Source organism: Leptosomus discolor, chromosome 4 (assembly GCF_034619465.1).
Source record: "Leptosomus discolor isolate bLepDis1 chromosome 4, bLepDis1.hap2, whole genome shotgun sequence".
NCBI lineage: Eukaryota > Metazoa > Chordata > Aves > Leptosomiformes > Leptosomidae > Leptosomus > Leptosomus discolor.
This window is the reverse complement of record NC_141394.1, coordinates 74,521,742-74,536,503: the sequence shown is the minus strand read 5'-3', so window position 1 is coordinate 74,536,503 and position 14,762 is coordinate 74,521,742. Positions and strand designations below refer to the sequence as shown.

Here is a 14,762-nt window from a genome sequence, read left to right as displayed (position 1 = left end):
CCCAGCTCTGACCTTCCACCATCCTTACCTCTTTGCCCCTGGAGACAAGAGAGGGAAACAATCAGAAAAGCAAAATGATCCCAGGTACCAAAACTGACTTTTTTTTTTTCTCTAATACTTACCAGGATGAAACAGAAATGAAAGGCTTTATTGATGTCCATATAAACATTTATCTCCATTTATCTGGTTTTTAATTTTTTTTTGTGGTAGTAGGTTTTGGTTTTATTTTTATTCTTCTTCCTAAAGTAGAATAAAAACAAATACTGCCATATTTTGAGTGCTGTTTCCACATCAAAGCCCTGCATGACTGTGCAGCAGTTGTATTAACTACTTCCCTAAACACTTATTTCTTCCTGACATTTTTTTGCTTTCCTTTCTTGCTTTCTCCAGATGATGCCACAGACAAGGACCTTTCCGACCTGGTCTCTGAGATGGAAATGATGAAAATGATTGGGAAGCATAAAAACATCATTAACCTCCTCGGTGCCTGCACACAGGATGGTATGTAGCAAAGCAGCCCGGTGCTCACAGGGCCGTGGGAGGCTCAGGCTTGGCTGTCCTTTCTGTGTAATTACTCACTGCCTGCCCAAAATGTCCCAGATGAGATTTTGGTGGTCAGCTGTTCCTCCGCTGGATGCTGATCTGCTCTTGCTTGCAGGACCGCTCTACGTGTTGGTGGAATATGCGTCAAAGGGGAACTTGCGGGAATACCTCAGGGCACGTCGCCCACCTGGCATGGACTATTCTTTCGACACCTGCAAGCTGCCCGAGGAGCAGTTGACGTTTAAAGACCTGGTTTCCTGTGCCTACCAGGTGGCCCGGGGCATGGAGTACTTGGCGTCTCAGAAAGTGAGTTGAGAAACCTCATTTGGTAAAGTGTCAGTCAGACCTGTGTGTTCAAAGGCACGCAATGCTGTGTGTCTGTGTGTGTAGGACGACCTCAGCAAAGCATTGCAGGCTTCTCCCTTTAGAGACCAGATTTTTCCATATGAAGTATCTTGGGTTTTTTGCTGGAGGCTTCGTCTGTACGGAGAAGTTCTCATGTGCTGGCTGCATCCATGGACCGTGCAGCCATGCAGCCCTCGCTGTCACCTGTAGGCCCGTTAGCATCCCAAAGATGCATATATAAGCACAAGCAACCAAGACCTTGGTGCTTGTCCTCACCAATTCAACCTCTACCACTCGTAGAGGAAACTTTCAGATGTGGAATCCTGAGGCTTGGGCAGCAGTGGTTGTGGTGAGCGTCATATGTCAAGTTGTAACCTTCCACTGTGGGAGACGTTCCCTTAGACAACAGTCAGGAGATGTGGGCACCCCTGTCCACCCCATGTCCTCTGTGAGATCAGTAAAGATGGAGAGCGCCCACAAGGGAGCTGAGATCCTGGGTGTAGCGCACGTGTCTGTGACCGTCACCAGCACGTGTAGGCTCGGGGGGGGGGGGCAGCGGAGCTGGCGGTGGATTTGGCTCAGTGCATGGCCATGCCCAGGATGCTCTCCAGGGAGCACTTTGCTGGCGCTGAGCCGGCTGCTGCTGCGTTTGCTTACATCATACCCTGGGATTAATGCTGATTTACCCTGACATCAGCAAGTGGGGAATCAGGCTTTGGGTTCATGAAGCTGTGCACCAGCCAGTATGACCTCTTTTTGCAGGCAGGGAGCACTATGGCAAGAGCAGGTTCAGCTTCAGATGTCAGATGTGTTTGTTCTGTGACTGCAGTTCAGGATGGGTAGTTCATGGTGGCTTTAAATGCCCTTTTTGCACAGTGCAGGCTCATTTAGCTTTTTTTTTCAGCTAGTAACTAGGATGTATTTTGGATGTATTAGGGATGTCTTAATCAGAGGATTTTTTTCGTTCAGACATCAGCATGCACGCCTCTTCCTGGAGGAAGCAGGGCAGAAAGCTTCACGTCCCAGTAGGCCCCCACAGAGAAGGAGGGTTGGCTTTCTCATCTGTGCATCCCTTTTGGAGTGAAAAGACGCGTGGCTGCGTCAGCGCTGAGGCTGACGATTAGGTGTTGCTAAGAGGTGGCTCCCACCGAGCATGCATGATGGGGCAGTGACACAGAAAGCGAGGAGTTAAGCCATGCCCACAGCTTTATGAGCTTGGGAGTCAATGAAACAGCAGCTCATAAACCACACGGTGCTGTTGGTTCCAGGCACGAGCAGCTAACAAGCCCTTATTTATTGACTTGCTCACCTTTCACAGTGCATTCATCGTGACTTGGCAGCCAGGAACGTGTTAGTCACTGAAGACAATGTGATGAAAATAGCTGATTTTGGCCTCGCTAGAGATGTTCACAACATCGACTATTACAAGAAAACCACCAATGTAAGTACGGAGCTGCCAAGCACATGCAGTTCTCCTTCTGGCAGGGAACTCTGTCATCTCTGCAGCAAGTGGCCTGTGTCCCACATCTCCCTTTCTAGAGGGGCTTAGGAGGAAGAAATCTGCTGGTGGCCTCACCTAGTGAGGGACTGTAGGTGGGCTGGTCCCAGGAGTCCACCCACCGTCCATTTTCTTCCTGACAGATACCACTGCTCTTAGTAGTTGGTTGTGAGGTCTCAGCTCTGGCCAGGAGGCTTTAGACTAAGAGAAACTGAGTTTTTTACCAGAGCGGAATGGAACCCTTTCCAGTCTTCTCCACTGCTGTTCATAAAGGTCCCGAGGATCCAACTTCTGTCCCACCAGAGCCCTTGAGAGAGGAATGTCACTTTTCATATACCTGTAGCTAGCTGGCTTTCATGCATTTCTCTTTTACAACTGAGCTCCTTTACTCCACTGCCAAGGGTGAGAAGATGGTCCCAGACAAGGGCTGAGTCCCAAAGTTGTTTATATTTTCTGTAGAGATGAGTTTACGAATGAAAGGCTGGAGAGAAGACCTGTGTCTTGGTTCGGAGCCCTGCAGCAGATTTGAGCTCTGAGCAAAAGCCACAACTAAAGCTGAGTGCGGAGATGGCGGTGGAAGAGGTTGAGGGCGTTGCAGAACCTGAGGGCCTTGCGACTGCAAGGGATCTAAATGTCCAGGCAGTACTATGAAGTCCGCCATGCCTCTACTGATCCTTTCCAATATCATACCAGAAATCTTTCTTAATTGCTGGGATTTCTTAATCATAAATTAATAAAAATTCTTGGGAATTTTAATCTTAGATCAGATGGATTTTCCCTGTTGGAGCTGTGTTGGAGAGCTGAGAGCATAATCCCATTTGTGCGCCCTGCCTGTGTCCTGTCTCTAGTTTTCTCCTCCAGTGAGACAGTGGGTCAGAAGAGGACAAAGTCCACCCATAGCCAGATTATGCCTCAAACATGAAACAGTCCTTTCTGACTCCCTCCAGGGGCCAAGCAAAGCCCCAAAGAATTATGATTAATCTAGTCTTTCTCATCTCATTTTTCTCACATGTTATGACCCTGATGTAGGATGTTCCCCTGGAAACTTGGGATCAGGCCTCCTCCTGTAGCCTCCAGCAGGATCAGGATTTGTTTCTTAGAGGATCTGGCCCTTGCCCTCACTCTGGGAAGTTTCGTTTCAAGTTCAGCCTTAGCCAGGTTTGGACTTGGAGTCAGCTGCTTCTTCCAGCCAAAGACCCATAAAGTGTCCCATGTTCTGCTGCAGAGGTTGTTGCATGTGTGAGCAGTGGATGCTGTCCCTATGCAAAGATTTAGATGCTCTGATATGTTAAACCTGCCTTGGCAGTGGAATACAGTGCTCTACAGAGAGCATTTACTGCAAAGATTATCAGTGAAGATCTAGGGATCAAATGCTCTAATCTGTTTATATGTGGCCACTACTGCTTTGCCCAGTGACCGGGAAGGCAGATGTGTTGTTAATGAAAATGTTTCAAACTGGATTAGAAAAGAAGATTCAGATGGTGCCGTTGTGGCTGGGGGAATATGCTGATGGGATGTTCCCATTGTCTTCCTAATTACAGGGTCGGCTGCCTGTGAAATGGATGGCTCCAGAAGCCTTGTTTGACCGGGTCTATACTCACCAGAGCGATGTGTAAGCATACCCTCACTTTTTAAAAAAATAAAATGACAGGGAAATCAATGCCTGTAGTATCTTAAAGACAAACGTACTGCTAAGCATGAGCAGGGCTGGGACTGGGGCGCCTGTGGATGTCAAAGCATAGGAATCGATTCCAAGCTGCAGCTTTGCACACGTGGTTTTATTTTACCGTTATCTAGTTGCTTTCATCCGAGGATCACTAGTGAGCTGCTGAAGAATTATTGGAAGGCAGGCAGGTATTTGTTGTCTGGTTTATAGATAAGGTGATTCATCCTGCAGTCAAAAGAATTTGTGCAAAACTCCATGCAAAAAAAATTACCCTCCGCTTCCTCCACACTTTGCCCCAGACACTTATGCTTCAGCTGAGTACATGGGATAAGCTTGAAATATTCTGTCTGCCGTTAGTAGAGCTGACCAGAGAATATTCAACAAATACGTTCTCAGATTAATTTTGCCACTTCATTTATTTGCCTTTTTTTTTTTTTTCTTAATCCTGTCTTGTTCGTTTCGGTGCCTCTGCACGGTAAGCAAACAGCAGAGCCTGCGTTACACGTCAATCTGTATCCCATCTCAACTTTGCAAGGGCTGAAGTAGCTCAGCATGCACAGCGGCTTTTTTATTTCAATATTTGGTTGATAATGGCATTTTTACAGTAATTCAGCAGCCAGCCTGCCTGCTGCCCAAGGCTCGCTGCTTGCAGTTGGACAAATGCATCTTTTCTATTTCTGTATTTTTCACATTCTTGGCTTTTATTGATCTTAAATCATAGTTTCCATGCTTAGGTAATGCTGCAGCAGGCATGACAGATAAATCAAAGCTAGAGGACGGGATAGCAAGCATGCATGAAAGCGAACAGAGACGGATAATCCCTGTTTTTAAAAAGAAAACAAAGAAGGCAAAGGATATTTTTGAAAAAGAGGACTTTTAACCAGAGCACAGCTGTGGGGCTGGAGTGTGTAACATTAGTGCTTTGCTGATTTTTGTTGGGGTATTTTTCTCCCAGCTTGGCCAGTGAAATGAGTGTTGTAACAAGCAAGTTTTGGTATCAGCTTGCACAATTAGTGGCCTGTGGTTCCAAGCCTGCAATTCAGTGAAGCTGTGCATGAATAATTTGATTTGTTCCATTCAGTGGAGCTGGTGGAAGACCTAACAAAGAGCTGGGGGTGATAGATGGGCTGTCACCTATCTGATTAAATGCTCATTTCAATTTCAGACTTGGTGCCTGGGATTTCTTTGCTATTGAGTTGGATCAGCAGAGATCTCCAAGTAACTAGTAAAAATGGCCTAGGCAATTAGTCATGCTATTGATGACTTTGTTAGCTATGCATGGCTGCACAGAAATAAAGCCAAACGGGGGAGGGGAGGGGATATGGAGGGGGAGGAGGCTTGGAAAAAAACCTCATTGAATTTTAAAGATCTTTCTTTGGTTTCCAGCTGGTCTTTTGGAGTGCTACTATGGGAGATCTTCACTTTGGGAGGGTCTCCATACCCAGGAATTCCCGTTGAGGAGCTCTTCAAACTCTTGAAGGAAGGCCATCGGATGGACAAACCCGCAAACTGCACCCATGATTTGTGAGTGTGTGGTGGAGGGTGATCTCCTCACCTTGCTCCCCCTTCCCTCTGCAGCCGAATACCACCCCAGACTGTGGTTTGGGCTGTAGGGGCATCCCCACTGTGAAGTTGTGCAGCCACCAGCTACCCAGCTCAACTCATTTTGGCTCAGCCCATGACTGCCGAGCAATATAACGCGCCTGCCCTGATTTGGTGGGTGGTGGTTGGGGGTGTAGCTGTTGTGTGTCATCTTTAGGTCAGGTCCTTCTCCTGCTCTGAGAGCAGAAACACACACGAGATGATCAGTAACGAGGAGCGTGGCTCCGCAGAACTCTCCCACAAAACCCCCCTCCTCTTCCCCCCCCCCCAGCTGGCCATGGACCACGGCCACCATGGATAAAGTTGTGTTGGTCATAGCTGTTCTCTCAGGCAATTTGGGGGTGGGTGGGCACTGCTTGGCCCCACCATGGGTGACGGTCCCCTCTTCCCTCTCCTGCAGGTACATGATCATGCGGGAGTGCTGGCACGCTGTCCCCTCGCAGCGGCCCACCTTCAAGCAGCTGGTGGAAGACCTGGACAGGGTCCTCACCGTGACATCCACCGACGTGAGTGTGGTGGGCTGGGCGCGGGGAGGGGTCCCTCAATCCCTGTTGGGGACACCCAGTGTTGATGGGTCTGTCTCCCTGGCAGGAGTACCTGGACCTCTCGGTGCCCTTCGAGCAGTACTCGCCGGCCGGCCAGGACACCCACAGCACCTGCTCCTCGGGGGATGACTCGGTCTTTGCACATGACCTGCTGCCCGATGAGCCCTGCCTGCCCAAGCACCCCCCCTGCAACGGTGTCATCCGGACGTGAGGAACCCCCGGGCGGACAGATGGACAGATGGATGGATGGATGGGCGGGAAGCATGCCCATGGAGACGCGAATGTGGGGCGCTGAGGATAAAACCATAGTGAAGGATCTTCCAGTGGAACTGTGTGGTGGTGCTGAGAGATTTGTGTTGTCGTCGAGCTGTTCAGGGTTAAAAAAAAAAAAAATTAACTTTTTGGGTTTTTGTTTTTTTTTCCCGTTTGCTGTATAAAAAGTCAAGAAGCACTGTTTGGCCTGAAGGAACTAATCTCTTGCCAAGATGATCTATCATATATGATTTTTTTTGGTTTATTTTTCATTTTTTGTGGGGTTTTTGTTTTGTTTTTTTTTACTAAGCAGAATGTTGAACCTGGGGGGCACTGACCTCCCCGCCTCCGCGCTTGCGTTTTGAGTGCCAGAGTAGCCGTTCTGTGCCTGCAATACGAAGAAGAGAAAAAAATCTTCCTTTTTTTTAAAGAAAAAAACACAAACAAAAAAAAGTGTAAAGAATGTAGAAATTCTTTGCTTATGCAATCTGTACATGAACCTTTTTGGTGGAGCTGAAAAGCCACGTTGCCTGCAGGGATTCATATATTTATAAAAATATCTATATTTTTGTTGTCGTCGTTTTTATAGCTTCATGATCGTACTACCCAGCTACGTAGAAGGAATCCTTTTTGGAAGAAGAAAAAAAAATTAAGTAAAATGCAAATCATCACGGAGAAAGGAAAAAAAAAAATACATAAAAAGAGACGGTCAAGTCATCTGAAATGGCGGCGCTTTGGCCGGGCTCGGCAGCCGCTGGGCCCTTGCACTGGGCTGGGAGCGATGGGCCCAGGCCGAGGCAGGAGCAGACCCCGGGGACGGGCAGAGACCCAGCAGCCGTGGGGGTCCCCGGGGAGGAGAGCGTCACCCATCCAAGAGCAGCAGGGAACCTGGCTCCTGGGTGCCCACTCGGCGTCTCAAGCCACATCCCGACCTTTGGGAACAGCCATTTTGGGGAAGAAAATCTCGCTTTTGGGGGTTTGCGTATTTTTGCTTGCCAAGGGTGAGTGGGAGGGGAGCAGCTCCTCCATCCACCCCTCGACGCCAGCGGTTTGGCTCCATCTACGTGCAGTGACTCGGAGAAAGAAGTTACGGGTACCTGTAGGCAAGAGCCTTTAACTTATATCAAAAAGGTTTATTCCAGAGAATCTGTGTATATATCTATAAATATATCCTGTATATATATAAATAAATATTTTTTAAAAAAAGAATGTATAATACTAATGCAACATAAAGCAGTACTGAGAGAGAGTCTCAAAACATGAGCATTGCAATCTAGGATATACTGATTGGGGCAAAAGAAAAGATTGTTTGTTTGTTTTATATCTTCACAGTTTTGTTTTAAAAATTGTACCTTAACATGTATATTTGTAAAGTTATTTATAGACATTAACATATCTGTTCATCGGTTTAAATAGCGTAGAGTTACTGTAAACTTTAAATTTCACCAAGCTTAAGAGTGTTTTTTTTTAACTTATTAAAAATGGAGAAAAATATATTAATCAAGTTTTTCTTTTGTGTTAATGGGAAATATTGAAAGAATGTATAGATGTACAGTCCTTTAACAAATTACATTTAATGTTATAAATATATATATATATGTATTCATTAAAAAAAATACTAGTTTATCCTGGATTGCAGTGAGCAAAGGTAAGTTTATTTTTTAATACATCACCAGTGGTTAATCCAAACAAATAGCAGCAGAGAGATGACTTTCACGTATTTTAGAAAAACAGGGCCAAGAATTCTTCCATCAGTTTAACCACTGTGCGTTAAGGGGGCGTGGGTGTTTATTTTTCTATTTTCAAATGAAGGTATTCTTTGTGGTCAATTTAATAACAAGTATGCAGCAAAGCAAAATGTTGACTTTGGATGATGCGGGGTAATTTTTTTTTTCCCCCCTTTGCCAGTACCGTTGTATTTTGGGCTTCAGAAATGCCATGTGAGCAAAACAGCAAGAAGAGTGACACTGTTTGCAGCAGAGGTGCAACAACTGCGTATTTCTTTTGCAACTGACACATTGGAAAATGCCAGTGATGCCTCATTTTCTGTTTAAAATGCTGTGCTGTTTTGTTCCTCAGTGTCAGATAGGTGTTTAAAAGCACAGGAGTGAACTAGGGAATTTTAGTGTGGATCAAACTGACAAGGGGGAAGATTTGGGCTGGGAGGGTTTTGTGGGTGGGTTGTTTGGTTTTTTTTTTTGTCCAGAATTTACCTGCTACCACGAAGAGGAATGGCAAATTGCATCCTGAATTCTTTCTTTCCATTTTTCTCTGGTGCATATTACATACAATGTTTCAGAATAACAGGATGACAGCATCTCATTGTAAGATTTTTTTTTTTTTCTTCTTAGAGCCACAAAATCCTTATCCTAAAATAAATAATTTATAGTTTGAGGTTACTTCAATGGAAGTTTGAGAAGGTAGATTTCTATAGATTTTTGTTTCATTTTGTTGGGATAAAAAAGAATTTTTTGGTATTTTCTTACAAATGTCTGCTAATTGTGTACATTCCAAGTACTCGAAGCATTGAGTTTTCCTGTACTGAAAAAAGAAAATGTACAAAACTGTGCATGGTTTCAAATGTTACTAGATATTATAAATATATATATAATTTATTGAGTTTTTACAAGATGTATCTGTTGTAGACTTGTTGACTTTAACATTTCTTATTCAATGCTTATATAGTTTTATAGCCTGGACTATTATCTTTAAAAGCTTAAAAAAATTAAAAACTCCAATTTTGTTACATTTTATACTGTTGATGTTACAATCCACAGGTTTGCATAGCGTGATTTTTTCAATGAGCAACTCTGTTCAGTTTATTTTAATACTGTATTTCTGTGCCTGACAGCTGCAGCTGTCGAAGGTGTGAGATGAACACTAAATAAAACTATTCTGCTTTTGTTAACATGGCAAACTTACTTTTACAACAACAAAAAAAAATAAACAAGTTGTTAAATTTTGGGGTTTATTCCCAGTTGTGAGGGTCCTTTGCAAAACCAAGTCTTCTAGGCTCTGGGATTTGTAGTGCCAGGAGAGTTTATTTTTTACAGTGCTGCTTTGTGAGTCCTGGCCAGCACAGGTTTTATATGCATAATAAATTCATGGCGATTTTGGTTTAAGGGCAGTATTATTTCTTGGTTAGTGGGTATATTTATATCCACCCAAGCCATTGTGTGCGTGCAGGTATAGAGGTATTTAGCCCCTGCTGTCATACAGGATTAGGCACATAGCAGTAGCACAGGGGCAGGAATTGCCTGTTAAACCTCTTGTTAGGATTTCAGCCAGACCAGTGTCTCTCCCAGCATGATGATGGTCATGCTCAGGGCGTTGCATTCAGCCCTGCAGGTGCTGGTGGAGGTGCAAAGCCCACAAGAGGAGCCCACCACTAGGGAAGGTGGAAGGTGGGTGCATCTGGTGAGATGGGCTGAGGGATCTCCTCCTGCCTGGCTCCCATGGAGCAAGGGGAGCCCAAGTTTGGCTTTTGCTTTGCGGGGGTTGAGGAAGGGAGCTCAGTAAATCCTTGCTTTGCTGGTAGCAGATGGTGCAGGGGGATGTTGTACCTTGCAAAACGTTGGGCCAATCCTACCAGCCCTTCTGTATAATATTAATGGATTTGTACAAGGGATCCTGTTGAACTGCATGCCAGACATTGTGATTTTTGTATGCAAGTTTATCTATCTATGTATAGCCTGCCTACAGTAGCAGGCATTTGTAGTTTTAAGTAGCTGGGCATGGGAGTGCATGCATCTGAGCAGGTTATGTCTGTGGCACTGGGACTGGCACCACCACTGTTATAACCTGGTAGAATTTAAAACCAAATAAAATTACATGGGGTTTTGCCATTGTAAGAAAAAACCCTTTCTTTTAGCACTAATAAGATGCACTGAATTGTGGGAAGAGAAGTCTACCTGGAATGGGTTGTTCCCATGCTTTTAAGGAGATGCTTTGATGGCCAGCCCCAAGTCCTGCCGCAGCAGGAACGGCATGGGCCAGAGGACAATCCCTAGCCATCCAGGGCTGCAGATGGAGTGCAGCTAAATAGGCTTTTGCTGGCTTATGTTGAAATGGCTTCACCATGGCAGGCTGGTGAGGATGTTGTGCACTATTTGCCACCAGGACTTGAAAAGCAGGAGAGGGATGGGTCATTCTGTAGTTAGCTGCAGTGTGTAGCATACCCATACTTTATAGCTGCCCAAAAAAACGTCCTCCAAGCACATAGAACAGAAGTCAAAGTCTCAAAAGAGGCAAGTCTCTGTCCCAGCGCAGTAGCTGACCGACGCATGGAGCTGGTGTGGTGTTTTGCTTTCCTTCTTGGGTTTCATGATGTCATTCTTCCTCTGCTGACCTTCACCCACAGCAGTGTTTGCTTGTGGATTAGGGAGGAGGGGGTAATATTTTACTTTAATTGCCCTACAATGCAACCACTTCTTAGCCAAGGATGAATATTTGGCTGCAGCGTTTGATGTGCATTGAGCAATGTGCAAAACAATCTCAAGGAACATTTGTGAAGCTGCTCAGTTGGTCTGCGTCACTGAGTGAATGTCCCACCGCAGCTCATCTTCCCCTGTGGTGGCCATAGCCTTCCACCCAAACCATATGCCCTTTCCACATGAAAGAGGTATTTTTCAAAGCAGAACAAATGTCATTTTTCCTCTGCGGGTGACTACATAAAACAGGGCCTTGCACTGGCCCCCGTGACCTGTTTCATAGCAACATTTGAACAAATTACTAAAATCGTGATTTATTTTTTTTCATGTGTTCCCACTGGCCATGGCTCCATGGTGAGACAAGTAGGATTTGGCAAAAGGAACAGAAGTCTGAAGCCCTGCAGGTGTCAGTAAGAGATGGCAACTAGAACTAAAGTTTCCTGGTGGCTGGTGCCATTTAAAACTCTTGAAGGAGGTGTCTCGTGCTGGTGGATGACTCCGAGCCAGTTCATCCCTCCCAGAGGCTACATAACCTGCAGAAAGGGAATATGGAGACATGGGTTGTGTTGACATGAAAAAGGAATACAGAAGGTAAATGATGGATCTGCTCAACACTGCAGAGCTACTAGCAATGGGAGGACACGAGGGAATGGCCAGAGGAGATGCCAGGACATGAACCACCTTCTATGGCTTCATGGCCCAGGACCGTGGGCTCACTAAGAGACAGGGAGGGGATTTGTCACTCTTGCCTATACCCTCTTCTTCCTCCACCTTCTCAGCCACATGAGCTCTAAGCATAGTTTCACTTTCTCATGCATCTGATTTAGTTTCTCTGTTTTCATCACCACCATGTTGCTTTTCACAAGCAGCATTTCAGGTGTAGGCAACATGTCAAGCAGAAGGAGCATCGTGCCCTGCCCCAACAAGACTATTACCTAAAACCAGGAAAGAAATCAGTGTCCTAGAACATGGCGATACAATCAGCTGAGCCCTGTGGGGATATTTGTGCCCCCACGCACCACTATGAGATCAGGTCTCCTGGCTAGTGCCCACCAAAGACCAGACCTCAACCATTGCACCTGTCCCGGGCCCTTTTTTTTTTTTTTGGAGGGGGGGCCCTCTGGCAGCACACAGAAGCAGGGGAGGGGAAAGGAAAGCATGCAAGCAGAAGAAAAATATCTTACCAAATGCGCAAGTGGGATTGGCGCAGGAGTGATTTTGCTAAAGGCCAAAGTCTGCATTCATCACCCACCACCCATGGCTTGCTCCAGGTTCCTCACCAGTGCAGACAAAAGTGGCTTTGCCATCAAGGAGGAAGGACGCCAGGTGGGAAGGGAGAGCAGGGAGAAGGGGCAGAGTTGGGTGTATCTTCCAACCAAGGGCTATGTTCAGAAAAGCAATGGGTACCAAACTTGAGCAGTGAAAGCAAGGGGAAGTTAGGTACCAGCAGAATTACTTTCACACCTCCATGGCACTGGGGTGCACTCCCTACGCATTCAGCCAGAAAATCAGGCAGCACAAACTAAAACCAACACTAGGCAGAACAAGATTATGCCATGGATAATCAACACACTGCCTCTCCGTTGATAACACACCCTGGCTAGCTGTTACTACTGGCATTTAGCTAAACGCCACACGCACTCACCTCTGGTGCTGTCTCACCACCCTCTGCATGCTCTTGGGGCATGCTAGACTGGGATGGGTGGAAGGTGGCACCACTACTTTACATCAAAGGTAGGCACTGTGTTTGGGTTCAGTCCACCCTGAGCCAAAGTCAACGTGGGTGTTAGGGTAATCAGAGTATTGGTGGCAGAAAATCAAGGCTGAGAAAGGCAACGTAAAGCATAGCACATCCCCTGAAGACTATGCTAGACTGGTAGAACTGGGCAAAAGACCCAAACAAATTCCTACAAGCCCTCACTGAAGCTGCCTCAAGGAACTGCCTGCTTTGGAGAGTAGCTGCAAACTGCTCACGGCCTGCACAGACATAGGACAAAGCTCTGTGGAGAAGTGCTGTTGTGCACTCCTGTCATGCACACCCGAAATGGCTGCCTGGACAACCAGGACTCGGCCAGCAGCTTGCCACTTTCCCGGGAGCCATCATGTTTACTCTATGAGATAGCTCTGGTCCTACCAATAAAAGCCTGAACCAAATCCAAGAGAAATAATTTCCTGTCTTTCCTGAGTAGCACCACAGGTATCTCTTTTTCCCAATATAGCAAGTAACTTGTTCAGGAAATGTTTCTTTGTGCTGACCTTCCATCAGACACTTATCTAGTCTGCTCAGCAAGGCAGAAAACTCGTTTATTGATTCTAGCCAGTCCATGTCAATTTTTCCACTTCCGCACCAGTAATATGGAGGGGGCAGACAAATACCATTTTCTCCTGAAGTAAAAATTAGCTAGACTTTGCAGAAGCTGTTTTCAACTGGATTTGAACCTGTTTTAGTAGTACTGACAGGTAATCTCTTGTTATTGCATGAGCGAGAGATCTGTTTACATCCTCTTGTGTCTTCCTGCAGCGTTTAGTTCTCTCAGTCATTTCTGTCCTGCAGAAGATGGCAGACTCACAGGTGCTTGAAGCCATTCTGGAGGAACAAACTCAATGAGCACTGGTAGGGGCTCATCGCACACCTCCATTACAGGGTCCCAAAACAATCATCTTTCTGTCCTGGAGTGACACATGCACATCTTCCACATGTGAGGAGCATGCCCACCACACCTTCACTGTGCACCACCGTGAGGGCTTAGCAGCTGGACAGGATCAGCTTTTGAATGTGTCTGATTCGGTTTGACCAGTGGCTTCAGAGGACTCCTAGTTCTCTGCCAGTCTTAAGTTTTTGCCTAAGACAGTCTCCTAGGGATGTCTTCTCTCATTTGATGTCAGTGAGGAGTTTGTCTTGTCTTAGCAGACGGTAGTCTAGCCTCCACTGCACACCACCTGGTCCAGCCAAGGGAACCACAGCAGAACATTGACTACGTGACCATAGACCCTGAGCCCTTAAGAAGCCACTGAATAGGCACTGCTGAACACGTCAGGAGAAAGGCACTGAGATGTTTGGATGGTGAGGGCAGTATGGAAACCGAAGGAGAAGAGCAGAGACATGGATAGTGAAAGCTGAGTCATCTTCGTAAAAGGAAGGAAAGGACCAAGCTGCCAGATGGTTTCCTAAGAAAGATGCAATATCTTTCCAGGTACTCCTGAGTTCACACGCTGGGAATGTGCTGCTGTCAGAAAGGGACACTCATTTACAGCCTGCACGTGAGAATTTCAAAGTCATGGCAGTCTGAATGTCATCTTAGAGCTCGTTATACAAGTAATTCGAATTTCTGGTGATTATTCTTCCTTGGACAGAAACCAAGCAGCCAACTCTAACCTGTGCAAGAGATGGAGAAGGTAAATTTTAGGACTGGTTGATCTAGGCATTGTAAAGTGCATTTGTGGAAACACCCTCATCAGTATATACATTCCTACCTAATGCTTCTGTTGGAGGTTTATGGCTTGCACATGAAAAACTGAAAACACCTTCCAAAGGTATTTATGGTCAAACTCTCGGAGAACACCAAGATAATCCAGAATGGGACCGTCTTAATGAGACCCTGCATAGTCTTCCTCTTCAAAAAAGCCATTCCACTCAGAATAACCCTCATTGCCTCAGCCTGGGGTGTATAAACACCCACCTAATAAAAATCATCTGCCAAGCAGCCCTTCACAAACCACCCAAGGAAATATTCATACCCCAACAGGAGAAATTACTGAAATGCCTGAAAATTAGGTAATGCTTTTGCAAGTATTATCACCTTCCAAATAGCCTGGGAGAGAGAAGCAGAGGCTGTACAATATACCCCTAATGACCAGGGACTTTCATCTGGCAAGGCAAC

The 14,762-nt window shown here is 45.9% G+C and overlaps 1 protein-coding gene across 2 annotated transcripts in view; it reads left to right on the top strand.

Annotated features, from left to right (window-relative positions):
• FGFR3 (fibroblast growth factor receptor 3) overlaps positions 1-6,410 on the top strand; it is a 53,938-nt gene extending 47,528 nt beyond the window's left edge. For both annotated transcript variants that reach the window (XM_086464249.1, XM_086464250.1), the window contains 7 exons: positions 391-501; positions 659-849; positions 2,207-2,329; positions 3,928-3,998; positions 5,439-5,576; positions 6,055-6,160; positions 6,246-6,410. In XM_086464249.1, the coding sequence (XP_086320375.1) occupies positions 391-501; positions 659-849; positions 2,207-2,329; positions 3,928-3,998; positions 5,439-5,576; positions 6,055-6,160; positions 6,246-6,410 (905 nt within the window). The remainder of the gene's footprint in view (positions 1-390; positions 502-658; positions 850-2,206; positions 2,330-3,927; positions 3,999-5,438; positions 5,577-6,054; positions 6,161-6,245) is intronic.
• The last annotated feature ends 8,352 nt before the right edge of the window (positions 6,411-14,762 follow it).